This window comes from Ascaphus truei, chromosome 5, assembly GCF_040206685.1.
Source record: "Ascaphus truei isolate aAscTru1 chromosome 5, aAscTru1.hap1, whole genome shotgun sequence".
Lineage (NCBI taxonomy): Eukaryota > Metazoa > Chordata > Amphibia > Anura > Ascaphidae > Ascaphus > Ascaphus truei.
Genome location: NC_134487.1, coordinates 191,960,403 through 191,983,091, shown reverse-complemented (window position 1 = coordinate 191,983,091; position 22,689 = coordinate 191,960,403). Strand labels below are relative to the sequence as shown.

General features: G+C 42.6%; 1 protein-coding gene across 3 annotated transcripts in view; it reads right to left on the bottom strand.

Moving 5' to 3' along the window:
- Positions 1–22,689, bottom strand: part of IKBKB (inhibitor of nuclear factor kappa B kinase subunit beta) — an 89,144-nt gene that overhangs the window by 50,040 nt on the left and 16,415 nt on the right. For all 3 annotated transcript variants that reach the window (XR_012801793.1, XM_075601539.1, XM_075601540.1), the window contains exons 8-10: positions 10,350–10,474; positions 9,554–9,661; positions 9,287–9,416 (exon numbers count right to left, since the gene is read on the bottom strand). Coding sequence is in view for 2 of the 3 variants with exons in the window: in XM_075601539.1 (XP_075457654.1) it covers positions 9,287–9,416; positions 9,554–9,661; positions 10,350–10,474 (363 nt within the window). In the remaining variant the exon portion in view is untranslated. The remainder of the gene's footprint in view (positions 1–9,286; positions 9,417–9,553; positions 9,662–10,349; positions 10,475–22,689) is intronic.

Here is a 22,689-nt window from a genome sequence, read left to right as displayed (position 1 = left end):
GGTAGGGGGGCAAAGAGGAAGGGGAATGGAGGGAGAGGTGGAAACAAAGAGAGGTGGAAAATAAAAAATAAACAATTGTGCGTTCAAAATAATTCAATATAGGTGATCTTGTGATTAGATTTAATTAATATTTAACAAGAGTTATATTAAAATACAGTACTTATTGCCATTACCATCAGGAACCAGTAATACAAACTTTGAAAGAATTCATCCTTGTGAAGCAAAACAGCCGGGACAGTAGTATTTAGACCAGGGTACTGGTGTCCAGACACTCATTCAAACCAGCCAGACTCACAGTACCCAGTGTGTAAATCCAAAAGGACACCCTTCTGCACAGGGTCTGGAACCTATCACTTCCCAAAATGGAGGGAGAGATCGACTCCAGGCCCATAACAGACAGGAGCCCAGAGTTTCGGTTGTGGTAGTGAAAAAAAAAGTGCCAGGACACACTATGTGTGGTCAAACCCCTGGCAATACTCCTCCTATGTTCTAAAAATCTAACATTGACAGGATGAATAGTCCTCCCAATGTATTGAATGCCGCAAGGGCAACTTAACATGTACAACACATGTGTCGTCCGACATTCAATGTGTCACTTGACCTTGTGGATGCTCCCGTTAGTGTGTCACTTCAAACAGTCAAATACATATATTTGATGGCACATTATGCATCTGGGCCGCCTGCACCTAAAATTACCATTAGCAGTTGTCACATTGGTAGTTTTGATACTTCTACGTTTACTAGGTGCAATCAAATGTTTGATATTTGTGGCTTTCTTGTAAACTACTGATGCATAGCTCGGGAGAATCCCACCAAGGTGTGGATCCCGTTTTAGAACTTTCCAATGTGTATTGAGTATTTTTGTGATTTTAGTAGATTCAGTGGAGGTCCGATTATCTGGTGTGAACCCCCTGCAGATGAGTACTTACCCACAGAGAATCTTTTCTCTAAATGCGCATGTTCTAGCTCCTTTTGTGAGTGTGTTACCTCATATCTTTTATATTCTGGCATTAAATATTTTACAGATTTATACTATAGGGCACGCATCACACACACAAATATATATGGGGACCAGATTTGCCCCCAGTTATGCTAATCTCTACATGGGACTGTGGGAGAGTATCCATGTGTGGGAGAACGCTCGACTGGGGGTGGGTCTGTTCTTCTATGGCCGTTTCATAGATGATATTCTTATTATTTGGGATGGTGAGAGGGAAATCCTGGAGGAGATTCTGACATCTTTCACCGATAACCAGATGGGTCTGAAATTCACTTATAACATACATCCAGATACTATAATTTTCTTGGACTTGGAGCTATTCATAGGTGTTGAACAACAAATCCAAACAGAAACACACTTCAAATCTGTATCGACGAACAGTTACTTACAATATGGTAGTAACCATTATAAAAAATGGCTAGATAATGTACCAAAAAGTCAATTTCACAGGATTAGGCGCAATTGCTCAATGGCTACTGATTTTCTAATACAAGGCAAAGATCTGTCAAATAAATTTCAGGAGAAAGGGTACGACATGTCTATTGTTAACAAGGCATTTCTAGATGCCAGTCTTTTGAATCGGGATACGTTATTAGAACAATCTAAAGCTAAATCCGAATCATTACGTAAAACCAGGAATGAGGAAAAAAGAGGGAGAAAAAAGAGGGGGATTTACACCAAAATTCATTACACAATATAACCAATCCGCCCATCAAATTAGAAATGTTCTAAATGGTCACTGGAATATTTTGTGTAACGATCCCGTAATTGGTCATCTATTGCCAAAATATGCTCCTGTAATTTTTAGAAAAGCAAGGAGTATCAAAACATTGATAGCTCCAAGTAAATTAAAAACTAAAAAATTAAAAACTTCCGATTCAATCAAACAAGTGGGGAATTTTGGATGCGGGAAAGGCAGATGTCTTACTTGTAGACATTTAATAAAAACAAATAAATTTAAATCATACTCAAATGGCACCTAATATGAAATAACAGACTATATTAACTGTCTAAGTGAGTATGTTGTATATCTCATCTCGTGTGAATGCGGCCTACACTATGTGGGCCGTACATCAAGGGCTCTGAGTACACGGTTTTTGGAGCACCGAAGAAATGTTATCCATGGGTGCCAAACACATAGCCTCTCCTGCCACTTTTGTACTAATCATTTAAAGGATCCAAAATCCCTATTAATTATGGGCATAGAATACTTTCCCCCTTCATATATGGGAGGTGATCGGTTCCAAAGACTGTGCACAAGAGAAACATTTTGGATGTATATTTTAGATGCCACCTACCCAAAGGGACACAATGACCATATTGACATAAGTACCATAGTGTGACCACTCCAAATTGTGGGTGTTCTCCCAGAGGTCTGGGTTAAATGCCTTTGCATTCCCTCCGGGCTATGGTCATATGTCTGGTCAGTAAGATCTCTGTTATATATATCTATCATACATTTATGTGTATTCAGTAACATAGAAAGGACATTAGTGGTTGACTTATGGGATGATTAATATCATCTTTATTAATATATTTGTTTTTTGTTCACAAATGGTCTATATTGATTTTTTTTTACTTTAAACACATAATAAATTTATTTTTTACTTTAAACACATAGTAATTACATTCACTACACATACAGTCACTAATAGGCATTTAATATATATCATTACATTCACAACATTCACACTTCACACATTTACTTTATTTTTCACATAATACATAATTTATTATCACCATCACAGGTATCATTATTAATTTCACATTTACATTTTTAATAGTTAGAACACGTATTAGCAAAATCATAACACATATTAATATATATATATATTTGCACCATACAGTATATAAGCAAGCCATGTTTTTCTTCTGTTCTTGCTTCAAATCCATTTGCTGCTACTACTCTGGCTCCACATTGGAATCAATAAACCTGGCACTCACACTGCTATTTTACGTGTGACATTAGGTATGTTTATTATGTGTATTGTATGGGTTAGAAAATATGATTCGTTTAGTATATGCACTTTATGAGTTAAAAAAAAATGTGAAATTTTTTTTTGATTCAATTATGTGGTCAATTGTTGTTGAGATAAATATACTAGTATAATGTTCAGATTAGTTACAATTTAAATTCTTTTCCAGATTCTGAAAAATTATGGGTCATATTAAAAACAAAAAGAAAAAAATGATTTTATTAAAAAGATAAACCAGATGTCACTTTAAATCTGGTTACCAATAGAGTTCTGCGAAGTAAAATTGAATTATTATATAAAGTGAGTATTGCAGGGATTCAATTCTTTGTACATTCACCATACTATATACTCTTTGGTTCTATATGGATTTCCTTAATCCTCACTTGTGATTATAATTATAATTAACTACATACAAAACACTTGATATATCATAAAACAATTCACTTACTGTTAATAGTTCTTTAGTCTAATTTAAATTGATTGCAATATCCCTTTGTGTCCTATTTTGGACTTATTCTCTAAACAACTCAATTGGGTCCCCACAACACTATGTGATTGACTTTGTGATAGACACATTTTTTATTGGTTAATTGTATAATTGATTAAATAATGAAAGTATGCAAAGTAACTCCCTATAAATACTCGGAAGGGGCGTCTAGTGGGTATCCCCTGATGAAGTCATCATCATAGATGATGAAACGCGTAGGGCGTGGTCTGACTGAAGCCGTCACTTGCCCATGATCTTTGGTGCTGTTGGAGGAGAGACGCTGGTTCCTGGTCTCCCGTGCTATTGTTGCCGGCACTAAGACTCTGAAGCTGCTGGTTCCCGGAGGGACACCTCAAATGGAGCACCGAGTTGGAAGTACTTCACTTCCGGCCATCCGGTTACACAGAGGAGAGGCACGAGAGGACGCCATCATCTCTATTGGACAGCGTTGCTGCCACATGAGAGCCAATCTCATACCTGCTTATATTTTCAGTACTCTTGTGAGTGGGCATTTGCTTGATTTTAAGTTCTATAAAACATTTATTACGTTAATGCACTAGGTGCGCGCCTGTTTTCTTTTCTCTTTTTTTCCCACAGATATATATATATATATATATCCATATCCCTCTCCCTATATCTAGATGTAGCCGAGCCCCTTACTTCCATGCCGGGTGTGGGAGGGGTGGGGCGACTGCGGCGATCAGAGCTCCCTCTTACCACCGGTGCAGGGAGGGAAGAGTAGCCGGGTGACTGAGCTGCCGGAGCCCCACGTGAGCGGGGAATGCTCGGGTGCAGGCAGCGGCCATCTTGGATATTGCACATGCACGATGTAAGAGATGCGCATGCGCAGTGATACTCAAGCTGTGGTAGCCATCTTAGGAACGGCTCCACAAGGGACTACATGTCCCAGGAGCCTCCACGAGCAGGAAGAGATACAGTTTGGCGCAAAACGGTGTAGCAAGCAAGTCGGGAGCAGGACTAGAAGGGGTAAGGTAGTGTCCAGGGAGGAGTGCTCCCCTGGACTAGGCCAGATACCCCCATAAGTCACAGCTAGGCCCCGACCACCATATAGCTTGTTGTGCTATAGGGAAGGCCCCCAGATAGGGACTCTTCCCCAATAGCACATCAGTGTCAGTGCACCGGTGACAGACGCCACGTGGTGAGCTGCGGTCTGGGACCAGACCACAGGCGCATTATCAGAGACATTAAGGGACACCCTCCAGTTGGAGCTCCCTCAAGTGGTGGACGCCGTCAGAATGGATGGAGCATCCAGTAGACCACGTCGTGGTATACGTTGCGGTTCTGCGGATCCACCATCTAAGTCGGCCTGGTCTGGCCTAAGGCCAGGAAGGTACCCAACGTGCACCAACGGCCATACACAATGGGTAGCGCTACTCCACACACTCTTTGGGTAGGCCTGACTCTGTGGACACCGGGGTGGTTAGGTGCCCAGGGCACCCTCAGTACTTTGGGGGTTCCACCGGGTGGTGCTATTGTGTGACTATTGCATTGTGGGGCCTTGTATTATTATTGTGGTTAAATGTTTCTTTGTGTGTGTTAGTAAATATAGTTAAGTATACCCGTGTGTGTATATTTATTCACTGATGGCATTGGTTCCTGTTAGGGGTTATCCTGCAGCGCTAGGATCCCTCCCAGTGGAGGCGCTGTATCCAGAGAGAACGCAATCATCCCAGGCTCCCAGGGGCAGAGGCTTAGGCCTTCTGTGAGCCACAGGTAATGGCAGCATGCGTAGTTCCCTTAGTTACGGGGAACGGGGGTTACATATACATACATACATATATTTTACACAACATACAGAACACCTACAAGCTCAAATTGAACCCCCAAAATACCCACAACATATATATAAGCATATAAGTTTCACAGAGGAGTGCTACTGAGCATGGCAATATGTATTTAAAACCAGAGACATAACATAAAACACAGACAAACCTCAGTGCACATCCAGAAAACCATTTCTGGATGTGCACTGAGCTTTGTCTGTGTTTTATGTTATGTCTCTGGTTTTAAATACATATTGCCATGCTCAGTAGCACTCCTCTGTGAAACTTATATGCTTATATATATGTTGTGGGTATTTTGGGGGTTCAATTTGAGCTTGTAGGTGTTCTGTATGTTTTATAATTCTTGTGCAGCTAGTCTTGGCTGTTTTGGAGGGTGGCAACCTCCTATCCAATTGAAGCTCACTCCCTCCCACATTTAAATGGTTAAAAGCTCACTCCATGGCATCTCCAACTATCAGGGGAACTTGCCTGCATGCAGTGTGATTGTGACAAATCTATTACAGAGTGCTTTTCCAGGTAATGTACAGGTTAATAAAAGCTTCAATCAGACTTAGAACTTTTGCAACTTATATTGACAGATTTATTATAAATCATTCTTCCTGGCAATGCACAGGTTATTAAGAATTTATATTAGTGTAGGGATCCTTGAAACGTGGTCTGCCGTGAAGTTTGGCTCAAGGGCTTACAACAATTTGGCCAAAATGTTAAACTAAAAGACCATTTTATTTATTAGTTATTTATACATGTATATTTAGGCACTGTACCAAAAAATATATTTTACACATGCATATATACAGACATGAAGAGCAGCTAGGCATGAGTGGAACACACATCATCATCTTCAGCCGTTGTTAATCCACGGCTGGATGAGGGCCTCCACAATGATCTTCCAGGTATTGGAAGATTTTGGATTTCATCCCCCCATCTTACTTTTGGTCATCTTCTTGGTCTTTTGACATCTCTTGAAATCCAGTCGAGTACCATCTTTGTCAAATCAATGTTATTTATTTTTGAGCTATGTACAGCCCACTGTCATTTTTATTTCTTCACCCTTGTGATGATGTCGCAGACTTTTGTTTGCTTCCGAACACATTCATTCTTTTTTATGTCTCTTTGGGCAAAACCCAACATACATATCTCCATATTTTGCATTGTCCCAAGCTTCTAAATTGTCTTGACATTTTACAGCCATACGTGAGCACAGGTTGGATACACTGGTGAAACACTTTCCCTTTGAGGCACATTGGAAGGTTGGTTCCCTTGCAAGACTATTGTTTTTTCTAAATGTACTTTATCCCATCTTGATTCTCCTATTGATTTAATTCAAAACCCATCCATAATACTTGTGGGTCAAGGTAGACATAGCCCTCACATTCTTCTAATTCTATTCCATTTATTTTGATCTTTGTACAGTTGATACATTTGTTGAACATCACTTTGGTCTTGCAAAACATTTATAAGGAAGCCCCCTTTCATACTTCCTTGGCGAGTTCTCGGATTTGTTACTGGAAGATTTCTGGACTTGTGGCAAAAATAATGGTCATCTGCAAATCGTAGGTGACTCAAGTATTCACTGTTGATTTTGATTCCTTTTTCTTCCCAATTTACCATCGTAAACAATTCTCCAAGTGTGAAAAGCTTTGGATGACATGGCGTTTCCCTGTTGCACACCTTTGCTTGTATCATCATACAATCTAATTCTTATCAATGTTCTTTATAATATTAATGTACGTTTCTTCAACAGTTTCTCTTCAGAATGCATTTATTATTGCTTGGGTGCAAATAGAATCAAATGGTTTTTCATAAATGTAGGAATCCTACACCGAGTGGGAAATCACTTCTTGTACAACTTGGATGTGGCGCATTGTGTTGTATCCATTGCAAAATCCCAGTTGTTCTCTAGGATGGACAAAATCCAGGGTCTGCTACAGTCAATTATGGAGTATCTTTGTAAAAATCCTGTAAATGATTGGAAGTAGACTAATTGGTCTGTAGTTCTTGAGGTCTTCTTTGTCTCTTATCTATATATGCACACAGGTACACACACACGTTCAGTATAGACAGTAGCAGGGGGAGAGGGGAGCACATACATACATACATACACTTTCAAACGGTGATTAGATCTTAATCTAAGTCCTAATAATAGATAAAGATAACCTGATGAAACAAATGACACAAAAACCTGATACTTTAACATATATTTATCCACAAATGCTTCAACATTCAATATCCTGTGTGAAAAAATATGTAAACCTTTAGATTCGGTACCTGGTGGCGCCCCCATGAGCTTCAACAAAGCATTTCCAGTAACTGGTGGTTAGTCTCTCACATCAGTTTTGAGGAATTTTGGCCCATTTCTCCTTGCAAAACTGCTTCAAGGACAATGACATATAAGGGCTTCCTTGCATGGACAGCTCGCTTCAGGTCCTGCGACAACATTTTGATGGTGATATAGGTCCGGATTTTGACTTGGCAATTCTAAAACGTAGAATTTCTTCTTCTGCAACCATTCTTTTATAGATCTACTTGTATGTTTAGGATCATTGTCTTGCTTCATGACCCACTTCCGTTTCAGCTCACGTATGGATGGCCTGACATTCTCCTCTAGAATCTAAAAACACAATGCAGAGTCCATGGTTGTGTCAATGACGGCAAGCAGTCCAGGTCCTGAGGCATCAAAACAGCCCCAAACCATCCCACTCCCACCACCATGATTGACAGTTGAGATGAGGTTCCTCTGTTCGAACACAGTGTTTGGTTTTCGTCAAACAGTTCTACCTTTGACTTGTCTGTCCAGAGAACATTGTTCCAGTAGTCTTGTGGATCATCTATGTGCTCTTTGGCGAACTTCAGACGAGCAGCAATGTTCTTTTTAGAGAACATTTGTTTCCTCCTGGCTATCTTTTCATGAACACCATTCTTGTTCAGCCTTTTTATGATACTCGAGTCCTGAACATTCACATTCGCCAAGGCAAGAGTGGCCTGCAGATCCTTGGATGTTACTCTAGGGTTCTTTGTGACTTTGTGGATGATTTACCAGTTTCTTCTTGGAGAAATTTTGATAGGACGACCGCTCCTGCGTAAAGTGACTTTGGTCTTGAATTTTCTCCATTTGTAGACTATCGGTCTGAAAGTGGATTAGGCAAGCCCCAAATCCTTAGAAATGGTTTTGTAACCATTTCTAGACTGATGAGCATCAATAACAGCTTTTATGAGGTCTTCATTGATTTCTTTTGATCATGGCATGACATGTTTCCACAAACATGTATGGTGAACAACAAACTCACAAAGGTTCTGATCTTTATATAGGGCGTGTTCTCCCGAACTCACACCTGAAGATCTACTTAATTATTAAAACACCTGATTCTAATTATCCCTTTTAATTTAGCTGATAAACCCAGGGCTTCACTTACTTTTTCACATACCTTCACTCTTAATTACTCATAGGTTTGTCTAATTCATACATCATTTTGTTTAAAAAATTAAATAAAAAGGCATGGAATTGGTTAATATAAACCCCATCAGATATTTAAGAAAAGACTGGTTTTGATTCAAGAAGGTCATCATGGAAAAAATATGGAATATATATCACATTAAAAAGTACACTTTTTCATACAAGGATTACCCAATTATAGTTGAATATATGCAAATATATAAATATACAGATTTAGATACATTTACACACTGATATACATACCCCTAATCATAAATAGAGATCACACATACCTATATGAACAACATGCTATACTAGATTTAATTTAAAAAACTCACGCCACAGAAGCACATAAACACAGGTACACATGTACACAGATGCATGTTCACACATATTCAATCATTCACTTACTATACAGTAGAGCACACACACATATAAAACATACTCATGTGCATGTACTGCACACACGTATACACCTAGATGTGCACATAAATACTCTGATGCATAAACATCCATAAGGCCCCTCTCTCTCTCTCTCTCTCGCATACTGCACTCACGCTCTCTCTCTGTCGCACACTCATTCACCTTGAGGCTGAGGATGGAGTCCAGGGCCTGGAAGCAGCCGACATTTGGGTTCTGTGGGTCCGATCCTCTTTGCCTGGGGTGCCACATCAACATACATTGCAGCCAGTGCTCTAATTTCAAAGCCAGGATCCTGAGAGCAAGAGATCCATATTAACATGCACTGCAGTCAACGCTCTTATCGGACAGCCAAGTTCCTGAGAGACAGACAGACACAGAAACAGGGAGCAAATGCCCGTAAGATGCTCTGCCAGGAATGACACTGCTCACCCGTTGAGATGATTGGGTGTTGGAAGGACGCTGGAGAACTTCACCTCTACCTGGAGGTCCTCGTACACCACTATATTCTCGTTACTCTTCTGACGCACCTTTGCATGCCTGCACTCCAAAAACACACACCATAAGGTGCAGGGACTTACTCCTCCTAAAAGGCAGCTGCTTCTACACTCATTAAAAGTCCTATTGCATAAATGGGATATAAGATGGAGGCTGGATACAGACCACAGAAAAGTCCTCTATGTAGATGTGTGTGAGTGGATGGGTGAATGTATGTAATTACACAGTGTATGTACATTCACAGATATAGATCTCTATCAATACATCTAGATCTCCATCTAAAGCTATCGATAGATTGATAAAAGAAAATGGCGTGAACTACTATTGTATCAGTTACTTCACTGCAGCATAGTCCAGGGGTGCCCAAACTTCCTTCTCTGCGCCCCCCTGCCTGCTCTCCACCCCTGCTTGCGCCCCCCCACCCCCTTACCTTATCTGTGACGTTGCCAGAAGCCGCCGGAGACAAGGTAAGGGACTTGGAGGCATCACGCAATCCACCCCCCCCCACCACAAAATGTTGCGCACCCCAGTTTGCGCACCCCTGGCATAGACAGTGCAAAGTGTTGTAGATGTTTGTCAATAAAGTGTTGGTATTCGTGGTTAAAGAAAGGAAAAAAACAGAGTATAAATAAAACCACTGTTGATAAAACCATTTGTCCAACTGGAAGGACACAGCAGGGAGAGTATCAAAAGGTACATGTACATACATACATACATACATAGTTCTCACCACTGAACGGGCTGCCAGGTTGGGAGGAAGGGTCTAAATCCCGTTATACACTCAAAAGCCAGCGTCCCAAAACTCCAGTAATCAACAGTCACAGTGTACTTCTGCTGCTCCAGTAACTCTGGGGCCTGAGAAAGAGAGGCACAAACAAAGAACTAGATAGCATATAATAACCATTTTGCTCACATAGTTTGCACATTTTACGACCTGCTTTAAACCTCAGACCCCCTTTGATCCTGGGCTCTCTTGTGTTTAGGATAGCCGTGTGTCTATTCCAATTATTTTTTATTCCCTTACTGTATTAATCTCTACCATCTCTGCTGGGAGGCTATTCCATTAATCCACCACCTCTTTCCATGAAGAAGGGCTTCCTCACTTTTCCTGAGACTCCCCCCCCCCAGCTTCAGAGTATGACCTCTTGTTCTAGCACTACCCTGTTTCTGAAAATGTATGTATGTATGTATGTATGTATGTATGTATGTCTTTATTTATAAAGCGGGTAGAGGTGACAAGGGAGCGGGACACCATGCACATGTAAAAGAGAGATCACAAAAATAGTACAGTACTGTATAGCACAAAAATGATAATCCTATGAAATTCTGCAAAGGTTATACTCACATATTTTCTCAACCCAGGGGGAGCATGTAGGGAAAAAAACAACAAAGAAAAAACACACTCAGTGCAGACAATAATGTTCAGGTGTGAGATAATGTGATGCTTGGCCCCTATGTGCTGCCTACTCACAGAATGTCAGTAGGATAGGTACAGTGGCGGGATATGTAGAGTCTGGTGGGTCTCTCTGGATATGAACAGGAAGCAGCTGGGACTGGGATGTCAGTAGCAGATGTACATGGAAAGATAAAGACAGACCTCCATGGTGCAGATCAATGGTATACAGATAAACTTTATGTAATAATAAAAATGTGCACGCACAATGTTTAAAATAAATACAGGCGTTTTGTCACTGTATAAGTGATAGGAAGGTAAGAGTGGTTGCCGCAGCTCACCGCACCGCCGATGTCCCGGATAGGTTTTTCCCCAGGATCCCTGTGGCTTCCTCTACACCATAACAGTGTGGGGATCTCCTCCAGCGGTGTCTCCGGCGCGACGCGTCACTTCCGGTGGGCACGATCAGCTCCGTCGCGTCACTTCCGGTTCGGCAGCAGATCCCCACACTGTTATGGTGTAGAGGAAGCCACAGGGATCCTGGGGAAAAACCTATCCGGGACATCGGCGGTGCGGTGAGCTGCGGCAACCACTCTTACCTTCCTATCACTTATACAGTGACAAAACGCCTGTATTTATTTTAAACATTGTGAGTGCACATTTTTATTATTACATAAAGTTTATCTGTATACCATTGATCTGCACCATGGAGGTCTGTCTTTATCTTTCCATGTACATCTGCTACTGACATCCCAGTCCCAGCTGCTTCCTGTTCATATCCAGAGAGACCCACCAGACTCTACATATCCCGCCACTGTACCTATCCTACTGACATTCTGTGAGTAGGCAGCACATAGGGGCCAAGCATCACATTATCTCACACCTGAACATTATTGTCTGCACTGAGTGTGTTTTTTCTTTGTTGTTTTTTTCCCTACATGCTCCCCCTGGGTTGAGAAAATACGTATTTATCATCTGGGACCAGTCAAGACAGTCCCTTCCAGAGGGTCTGAGCAGGGGGTTACAACTTATATTATATTTTCACTATTGCACTATTTTTAGTCACAACATTCTTTAAGGTCACTATATGTGTGTTATATATATGCACTGTATTTTAAGTGATCACTAGTATTTAATTAGCGCCAGTTTTGACCAATCACGTCGTCACAAGGTTATACTCACAAGCAGACAGTGAGTAAAGGCATTTCACACATAAAGTGTACACGAACAGTAGTCCCACGTAGAGGGGCGTCTGGGGACCAGGATGGGATGGATAGGGTGCACTACAGCAGAGGACAAGAACACACCATAGCGCGAACTGTGCAACAATTTAATGAATTAAAAAACACTTCACAAGTGCTCACTTACAAAGTATAAGAAGTTATTAGGCAATAAGGAGGTACAGGCATATGATGATCTCACCGCCCCTTCCTCTCCAGGAATCGTGATTAGGTTTGGAATGGACCTAATCTCGATTCCTGGAGAGGAAGGGGCGGTGAGATCATCATATGCCTGTACCTCCTTATTGCCTAATAACTTCTTATACTTTGTAAGTGAGCACTTGTGAAGTGTTTTTTAATTCATTAAATTGTTGCACAGTTCGTGCTATGGTGTGTTCTTGTCCTCTGCTGTAGTGCACCCTATCCATCCCATCCTGGTCCCCAGACGCCCCTCTACGTGGGACTACTATTCGTGTACACTTTATGTGTGAAATGCCTTTACTCACTGTCTGCTTGTGAGTATAACCTTTGCAGAATTTCATAGGATTATCATTTTTGTGCTATACAGTACTGTACTATTTTTGTGATCTCTCTTTTACATGTGCATGGTGTCCCGCTCCCTTGTCACCTCTACCCACTACGTCCCAGGGGAAACGAAGACTTTCCCATCTTGTCTAGGTGGAGTGGGTATCCTTTGTTTATTCATTTTAGTTTTATTATATATGTTTATTGCACTTTTTTGGGTTATTTTCTTGTAGTGAGCCCTGGTTACCAGAGGGTGTCACTATTTCACTGTTTTAATTTGGATTATTTCCTTGTGGCACTATCTTCTCTTGAGCGCCAACCCTGGTTATTTTCTTGCTACTTTATTTATAAAGCGCCATTAATGTACATAGCACTTCACAGTAGTATTACACGTGACAATCATATAAATAACATAATATAAATAACAGATCATGGGAATAAGTGCTTCAGACATAAAAGGAACATTTAGGAAAAGGAGTCCCTGCTGCGAAGAGCTTACAATCTAATCGGTAGGAGGAACATACAGATACAGAAGGAGTGCACTGGTAAGTGGCCTGCAAAGAGCCAAGTTTTATGTATCAGGTGTATAGTGTTAGCCACGGAGCTACTCATTTGCTTCGTTAAGCAGGTGTGTTTTAAGGTGGGTCTTAAAGGTGGATAGAGAGGGTGCTAGTCGGGTATTAAGGGGAAGGGCATTCCAGAGGTGCGGGGCAGAAAGTGAGAAACGTTTAAGGCAGGAGAGGGCTTTAGATACAAAGGGGGTAGAGTGAAGACATCCTTGAGCAGAATGCAGGAGTCGGGATGGTGCATAGTGAGAAATTAGGGCTGAGATGTAAGGAGGGGCAGAAGAGTGTAAAGCTTTAAAAGGTGGGGAGGAAAATTGAATGTGTGATACAGGATTTGATAGGAAGCCAGAAGAAGGATTTCAGCAGGAGAGGCGCTGAGACAGATTTAGGAAAGAGTAGAGCGATTCTGGCAGCAGCGTTTAGGATAGATTGTAGGGGAGACAGGTGAGAGGCAGGAAGGCCGGAGAGCAGGAGGTTATAGTAATCAAGACGGGAGAGAATGAGGGCCCGAGTCATAGTTGTAGCAGTCGAGTAACAGAGGAAAGGGTGTATCTTTGCTATATTACGGAGGAAAAAGCAACAGGTTTTAGATACGTTTTGCCTGTGAGAGCAGAAAGTGAGAGAGGAGTCGAGTGTGACCCCTAGGCAGCGTACTTGGGCTATTGGGTGTATGACTGAACTTCCAACAGTAATGTGGAAGGTAGTGGGGCCAGTTTTGGGAGGAAGTATGAGGAGCTTTGTTTTTGCCATGTTAAGTTTAAATCGGCAGAGGGCCATCCAGGATGATATCGCAGAGAGACATTCATAAACTTTGGTCTGTACGGCAGTTGTAAGGTCAGGGGTCGAAAAGTAAATTTGTGTCGTCAGCATAGAGGTGATATTTCAACACGAGATGCGATTCCCTTCTATACTATGCCGAAGCCTGTTATATATATATTTCTATTATGTATCCCCTCTGCCCTCTCTCCTCCAAGCTGTACATATTAAGATCCTTCAATCTTTCTGGAGACGTTTTAAGATGACCATACACCATTTCAGTAACTGTAGAAAGGTCTCATGTGATTCAGGAATGCTAGTCGTATTAGCTTCTATTTTATCTATGTTATATAAAACTGCTAATTATAATTAGGATTTTGTAAATTGGGTAGAAATTGAACGTAGCAGACCTCATGAGTCTGGAATGTGAAAGCAGTTAGACAGTTAAATCAGTTTGACAAGAGCATCTTTAGAAACCTAGGAATATTTGTAGGATAATAAAGATAATTGTAAGATACAAAGAACAGTTAAATCAGTCTTGAATAAGGAAGTTTGTCAGAACAGAGATTGATAATATGAGTAGACATCTCACAAGGATGTCTGGAGAGAGAACAAGGTCTTCCTATTTTTCTACCATCAATGTCTGAAAGATAACTGTTAAAGATGAAAATATGTTGTTTTCTTACTTTCTTAATACTAATTGCTATGTATAATCTGGTCGATCGTGAGAAAGAGGAGTATCTGGCACGAATAGCTGGTTACAAAAAAAATGGTATAAAGGTTTTGCTCAGGGAAAGAGAACACAGAACTAAGAAATACCATCATGCTGATTAGTTTCCACTCTGAACCTGTACTATACGTGCATGCCTGTAATATGCTTCCTGTCTCTGAATACTAAATGATTATTGGAACAAAGATATCTGCCTCAATCTTGACAGATCTAATGGACAATCTTCCATCCCATTGTGTGCCACGTACACTTCTAAAGGGGAAGCCTATGAGAGAAAGGGTGTACCTTACGGCAAGAAAGACTCCAGGCACATTTTGATGAAAGTGTACGGACACACTTGAACCAGCAGTAGATTTAGGACACTTTCCAGAAGGAGATCAGTTCCTGAGCAGTATCTTACACCCAGAAGCGACTACGGTGGCCACCAAGACCAAACCGAACCAAAGAGACACTCCTGGTCCAGCGATGCCTAGTGTCACTCCTGAAGAGGGATCGGAATGCAAATGAAAGGTGTGAAGCAGCAGTTTATTTCAGGTGACTGAGATTTTGTTGCTGGCCTCACTTACAAAGAAGGGTATGTCGATTTGTGGGATTCCTTATGGAAAACAGGATGACAGTTTATTTAAAGAAATTGATGGCAAGAAGTTTAGTACGCCAATGTAAAAGAAAGTCTGCGTCTGTGAACAAGCTGGTCTTGATCTGTGACCAAGAAGTGATACCATCTAAATGTCAGGAGAGCTGGCAGAAAGCATCTGAACCAGACCCAGAGTATCAGAGTATCAATGTGCTGTGTTATGGGTCCAAAACCAATACTTTAAAGATAAGACACAAGGTTGTTCCATACAATACAAAGAGTATGCTTTGTGGAAAAAGAAGCAGGAGAAAAGTTTAGCAACGATATAAAAGAAAAGAATTGCGAGGAAAATGCAGGGTAGGGAACAATGCTGAACTAAGAGCAATTACCAACAATACAAGTAGATCGCAGCACTCAATGAAAGCACCTATCTGTACCCTTCTGGGTGCATATGAGCTTATTCTCATACAGACTTTGTGGTTGCAATTGTTTATCAGTTTTGGTTTTAGGAGGGCAGGATAAAGGATGAGGGAAGTACCTATGGTCTAACAGAACACTGGGAATGGGCCAGAAGAAGGGGTCCATCCCCGAAACGTTGCCCCCTCGTTTGCCTTTATTCTCCCTTTTGCCAACACCCCCCTCCCTTCTTCTGTTTTCCCTCTCCCTTCCTTCCAATATCTCTTGTCCTCCTATTCATGTTTTTCCCCCTAGGTGCTTTACTCACACCTTGAGCCATTGCCTCCCTTCCCCTCCCCCCCCCCCTTATTTTGGCTATCACGTGTCAGTATGTCATTATTTTTTATTTCTTCATTAAATTTATTATTTTTTGCTTATTTCTTGAGTATTCTCTCATTGAGTGCTGGGATCTACTTGTATTGTTATTATTGTTTGGAAGGGTTAGGGTACTGCCTTGTTCCTGTTGCACCGCGACTTATCCCAATCATTTTTCCTATATAGATTTTTTGACAGTCTACTCCATCCATCTCTCTAAGAGCAATTAACAGCTCTCATGTCTTGTACTGTAAATATCCACAGCACTATCACCCACGTAGCCCCCTCCTCTCTGAATGGTATGCAGGCAGCTACACACGTCACAGACATGCATTGCACGTTATCCATTAATCCAGAAACAAATTGGCTATAATTAAGTCATTTCTATATCAGTTTTTTAAAGAAATAAATGCATTAATACATATTATTTTATGTATAACATGTTTTACCAGGAAGTAATACATTGAGAATTACCTTTCGTTTTCAAGTTTGTCCTGGGCACAGAGTTATGACAAATATATGGTTACATCAAGTAAATAGAGACAGACAGTTGTCCTACCGCTCAACCTATTAATCAGTGATGTAGAAATACTGAGGTGCAAAGGGAATATGGATAGACATAAAACACATACATGTTTCCCTAATCAGTGAAACACAAGAGATACCCTTTAAGTTGCACTCTTGCAGATGGGTTACAGCTAGGTGTGGAGAACAAATTGAATCTCTGAGCTATGGCTCAAACTCACACTGAACACTTAAAATAAAAAACAAATCAAGTATTTATTCAACGAATATGCCACAATATATAAATATATGACTGGGATATATTTACAATAGTGCGTTTAAAATCCTCTATGATGAATACAAGGTCATTTAGTATTGGCAGTCAGTTCATGTATGAGAATGCTGCCATCAGTATTGTAGAGTTGTATTGTATTGTATGTCTTTATTTATATAGCGCCATTAATGTACATAGCGCTTCACAGTAGTAATACATGTGGTAATCGAATAAATAACAGATAATATAAATAACAAATCATGGGAATAAGTGCTTTAGACATAAACATAACATTAAGGAAGAGGAGTCCCTGCCCCGAGGAGCTTACAATCTAATTGGTAGGTAGGGAGAACGTACAGAGACAGTAGGAGGGAGTTCTGGTAAGTGCGTCTGCAGGGGGCCAATCTTTATGTATCATGTGTTCAGAATGTTCACAGTGCTATTCGTATGCTTCTTTAAGCAAGTGTGTCTTAAGGTGGGTCTTAAAGGTGGATAGAGAGGGTGCTAGTCGGGTACTGAGGGGAAGGGCATTCCAGAGGTGTGGGGCAGTCAGTGAAAAAGGTTTAAGGCGGGAGAGGGCTTTAGATACAAAGGGGGTAGAAAGAAGACATCCTTGAGAAGAACGCAAGCGTCTGGATGGTGCATAACGAGAAATTAGGGCTGAGATGTAAGGAGGGGCAGAAGAGTGTAAAGCTTTAAAAGTGAGGAGAAGAATGGAGTGTGAGATGCGGGATTTGATTGGAAGCCAGGAGAGGGATTTCAGGAGGGGAGATGCTGAGACAGATCTAGGAAAGAGTAGAGTGATTCTGGCAGCAGCATTTAGGATAGATTGTAGGGGAGACAGGTGAGAGGCAGGAAGGCCGGACAGCAGGAGGTTACAGTAATCAAGACGGGAGAGAATGAGGGCCTGAGTCAGAGTTTTAGCAGTCGAGCAACAGAGGAAAGGGCGTATCTTTGTTATATTGCGGAGGAAAAAGCGACAAGTTTTAGAAATGTTTTGAATGTGAGGGGCGAATATGAGAGAGGAGTCGAGTGTGACCCCTAGGCAGCGTGCTTGGGCTACTGGGTGAATGATCGTAGTTCCAACAGTAATGTGGAAGGAGGTAATAGGGCCAGGTTTGGGAGGAAGTATGAGGAGCTCTGTTTTAGCCATGTTGAGTTTAAGGCGACGGAGGGCCATCCAGGATGATATAGCAGAAAGACATTCAGAAACTTTGGTCTGTATAGCAGGTGTAAGGTCGGGTGTTGAAAAGTATATTTGTGTGTCGTCAGCATAGAGGTGATATTTAAACCCAAAAGATGTTATTAGGTCACCTAGAGAGAGTGTGTACAGAGAAAAGAGAAGAGGTCCCAGGACAGAGCCCTGGGGTACCCCGACAGAGAGATCAATAGAGGAGGAGGAGGTGTTAGCAGAAGAGACACTGAAAGTACGATGGGAGAGGTAGGATGAGATCCAGGATAGAGCTTTGTTCCGAATACCAAGAGTATGGAGAATGTGAAGGAGAAGAGGGTGATCCACAGTATCAAATGCTGCAGAGAGGTCGAGTAATATGAGCAGAGTGTAGTGACCTCTGTCTTTGGCAGCATGGAGGTCGTCAGTTATTTTAGTGAGGGCTGTTTCCGTGGAGTGAGCAGTGCGGAAGCCAGATTGTAGAGGGTCTAGGAGAGAATAGGTGTTGAGAAAATGGAGCAAGCGAGAGAATACAAGACGTTCAAGGAGTTTAGAGGCAAAAGGCAGGAGGGAGACAGGTCGATAGTTAGAAAGACAGGTAGGGTCAAGCTTGCTGTTTTTGAGTAATGGTATGACTGTTGCATGTTTGAAGGAGGATGGAAAGGTTCCAGAGCAGAGGGAGGAGTTAAAAATGTGTGTGAGCGTAGGGATTATAGTAGGAGCAAGAGTTTTTAGGAGATGGGAGGGAATGGGGTCAAGAGGGCAAGTGGTAGAGGGAGAAGTGGCGATCAACAGCAACACATCATCCTCTGAGACAGTGGAAAAAGAGTCAAGGAAGGCAGGAGGAGAGTTAGGAAGAGGTGTAGGATGGGAAGCAGAAACAGAGGGGATGTTCTGACGTATGGATTCCACCTTTTCCTTAAAATAGTCAGCAAAGTCCTGAGCGGAGATGGAGGAAGGAGAGGCAGCAGAGGGTGGTTTGAGTAGAGTATCAAAGACAGAGAACAGTCGGCGTGGGTTAGACTTGTGCATGTTGATTAGTGCAGAAAAGTAGGCTTGTTTAGCTTGCAAGAGGGCAGAGTTGAAACAGGATAGCATAAATTTGTAGTGAAGGAAGTCTGCGAGAATATGAGACTTCCTCCAGAGGCGTTCAGAGGAACGAGTGGAGGAACGCAGCATGCGTGTGTGGGAATTTAGCCAGGGTCTAGGATTAGAAGGGCGAGTGCGGCAGAGAGAAAGTGGGGCATGTAGATCAAGAGAGGAGGACAAGACAGAGTTGTAGTTCCTGACCAGGTTGTCGGGATCTGTAGCAGAGCCGAGAGAGAAGAGGGAGGAGCGTAAAGTGGACTCAAAGTAAGGTAAGTGAATAGAGCGCAGGTTTCTGCAGAACAGGGGTGTAGATGGAGGTGGAGAAGGGGAGAAGCGAGATAGAGAGAATGAGATGAGATAATGGTCAGATAGAGGAAAAGGGGAAATGGAGAAATCGGAGAGAGAGAAGTTCTTAGTGAAAACCAGGTCTAAGTAGTGGCCATCCTTGTGGGTGCTGGCTGCAGTCCACTGTTGAAGGCCAAAAGAAGAGGTTAGAGAAAGAAAGCGGGAAGCCCAAGGGAGAGAGGGGTCATCAATGTGGCAATTGAAGTCCCCAAGGAGAAGAACAGGGGAGTCTGAGGAGAGGAAGAAAGAGAGCCAGGATTCAAAGTGAGAGAGAAAGGCAGAAGGGGGATGAGTAGAGGTAGGTGGGCGATAGATGATCACCACATGAACAGGGAGAGGAGAGAAAATCTGGACAGTGTGAGCCTCAAAGAAGGGAAAAGCAAGAGAGGGAGGAATAGGAAGGGTTCGGTAACGACAGAGAGAGGAGAGCAGGAGCCCCACGCCTCCACCCCTGCCATCAGTGCGCGGAGTGTGGGAGAAGGAAAGGCCACCATAGGAGAGGGCAGCTTCCAGAGCAGAGTCAGACTGAGTGAGCCAGGTCTCAGTTATAGCAAATAGGAGCAGAGAGTGAGAGAGAAAGAAGTCATGTACAGAGAGGAACTTGTTAGAAAGAGAGCGTGCGTTCCAAAGAGCACAGGAGAATGGGAGAGAGGAGGGAGGGTGGCAGGGGATGGGTATGAGGTTGGAGGGGTTGACACCAGAATGAGTAGAGGTTGCAGTTGGCAGGCGAGGACGAGCGCATGTAGGAATAAGACAGGGACCAGGATTGGGAGAGATATCCCCAGAGGCAAGGAGGAGAAGCATGGATAGAAAAAGGATGTGTGAGGATGATTTGTAGGGGTGTTTTTTAGTGCAGGGGATATAGCTGTGTGGTGTCAGAGGACGCAGGTAAGAAAGGAGTTCATGTGAAAAGAGAAGTGGTGAAGGAAGGAGAGATGGAGATATATGAATAGAGTTAGAGACATACTGAGGCTGGTAAAAAGAAGTGCATAATTTGAGAAGAAGTGAAGTGTAGAGTATAATTACGTGGCAGGTATGTCTGCATACTGATCTGTACCCTAAAAGTGCTACACAAAAATATGTAATACGCAATAATTCGAGACACAGTGTGTGTAATGAGCTTGTGAAGACTCCCCTGTATATTAGGGTGTAGAATAGGATCTAGTAACAGAAATATACCTTAATCCTTAATTAATTAGTGATAAGTTGGCATCCATACATGTAATGATTGGTATGCACAGGAAAACCACCCCTGTATATTTGGGTGTAGAGTACTCCTCCCCCTGAAGAAGCGCGAGTCAACGCGTGAAACGTGCGTTTGGAGTGACGTCACGATGACGCAGATATGGTGAATCGGGTCTGAATGATCTTCCATAGAAACGGTTGTATGGCACTTTTAACTACTATTTAGAGCATTATAGGCACACCAGTATCCTGTTTAGTATGAGCACTAGCTTGCTGTTCATGACTAAGTAGCAACATACAGTTGTGTGAAAAAGAAAGTACACCCTCTTTGAATTCTATGGTTTTTGAACAACAACACATGACATATTACACCGTGTCATGATTTATTTAACAAAAATAAAATCAAAATGGAGAAACCAAGTGTGAAAAACTAAGTACACCTTATGATTCACTGTATCTCATTCAAACTTTTAGGGGGGTAGTAATTGTGGAGTGTTTGGGGCAAAAGCCAGATTGGAATTGGCTAGGGCTATATTATGAAACTATTAAGAGTAGTTACAATTATAGGCAGGGCTCGACAAATACACTCGCCCACGGCGAGTGCATTTAGCCCGCTGTTGAGTGGTTCGGCGTCTCCCAGCATTTTTCTGCATCTTCAGTGTTTCCACCTGCATCTCCCAGCCCAACGCAGAGGCTGAGGAGCGGGCACCTGACCGCAGGGGCTAGGCTCCCTTCTCCACATGCTGCTTCTCCTCGCCATGCTGTATCCCTTGCCTCCCTCCCCAAGGGAGTTCCTGCGCACCGCAGAAAGGAGTGGAGAGTCTCCTCGCTCCATTTGAGGGAGTCCCGCGCGCCGGGAGGAAGGGAGCTAGTCTCCACGCTCCACGCAAGCAAGTCCTCGTTCCGTGGGAAGCATGGTTGAGGGAGGTCAGGCAATTCCTGCGCGGTGGGCAGCTGCTGAGGTACAGCGGCTGAGGTTCGGTGACCAGAAGTCCCGGATTATAATGAGCCGGTTTGGGCGGGTAGGAGAAGATCAGAGGATGATGCCAGCTAGGCTCAGCTGATCACAGAACAGCTGTAGGGTAGCACTTCACTGTGTCGGTAAGTGTGTGGGTGTGTCTGGATTGAGAGGGAGGAGAAGGAGAGAGGAGGGAGGAGGGAGGAGGGAGGAGAGAGGGGAGAGAGAGGATGTGGGGAGATAGACAGACAGACAGATCTCATGTGATTCAGGAATCCATTTTGTCTCATCTTCTATTTAATCTGTTATATAAACTGCCAATTATAATTAGGATTTTGTAAATTGGGTAGAAATTCAACGTAGCAGACCTCATGAGTCTGGGATGTGAAAGCAGTTAGACAGTTAAATCAGTTAGACAAGAGCATCTTTAGAAACCTAGGAATATTTGTAGGATAAGTATGCACAAGATAATAAAGATCATTGTAAGATACAAAGAACAGTTACATCAGTCCTGAATAAGGGAGATTTTTCAGAACAGAGATTGATGGACATCTCACAAGGATGTCTGGAGATAAAAGTCTAGGAAGACATTGTTCTACCATGAATGTCTGAAAGATAACTGCTGATTAATCACGAAAAGGAGTTACTGCCATGTAACGGAAAAATTATATCAAGGTTTTGCTTTGACACAGAGAACAGAACTAAGGCCAGGTTCCCGCTGTGGGGGACGCTGCTGGGACAATAGCCGCTGCACCATGGGACCGGGCCCGCTGCGCCGACAGCGACTCCTGCTCCCAAGAGAATTGAGAGCAGGAGTCGCGACGGAGCGCTAAGCCATGTCCCCCGGAGGTTCAGCCAATGAGGGCGAACCTGCCGGGTGACGTCACGGCCCCGTCACGCCTCCCCTGTCTTTTGGTCTGCAGCTCCCTGCAGACCAGGGAAATCGGCTGCTGACGCGCGTGCAGCGCAGGTACTGGGGCCGCAGCCTAAGAAATACCATCATGCTGAT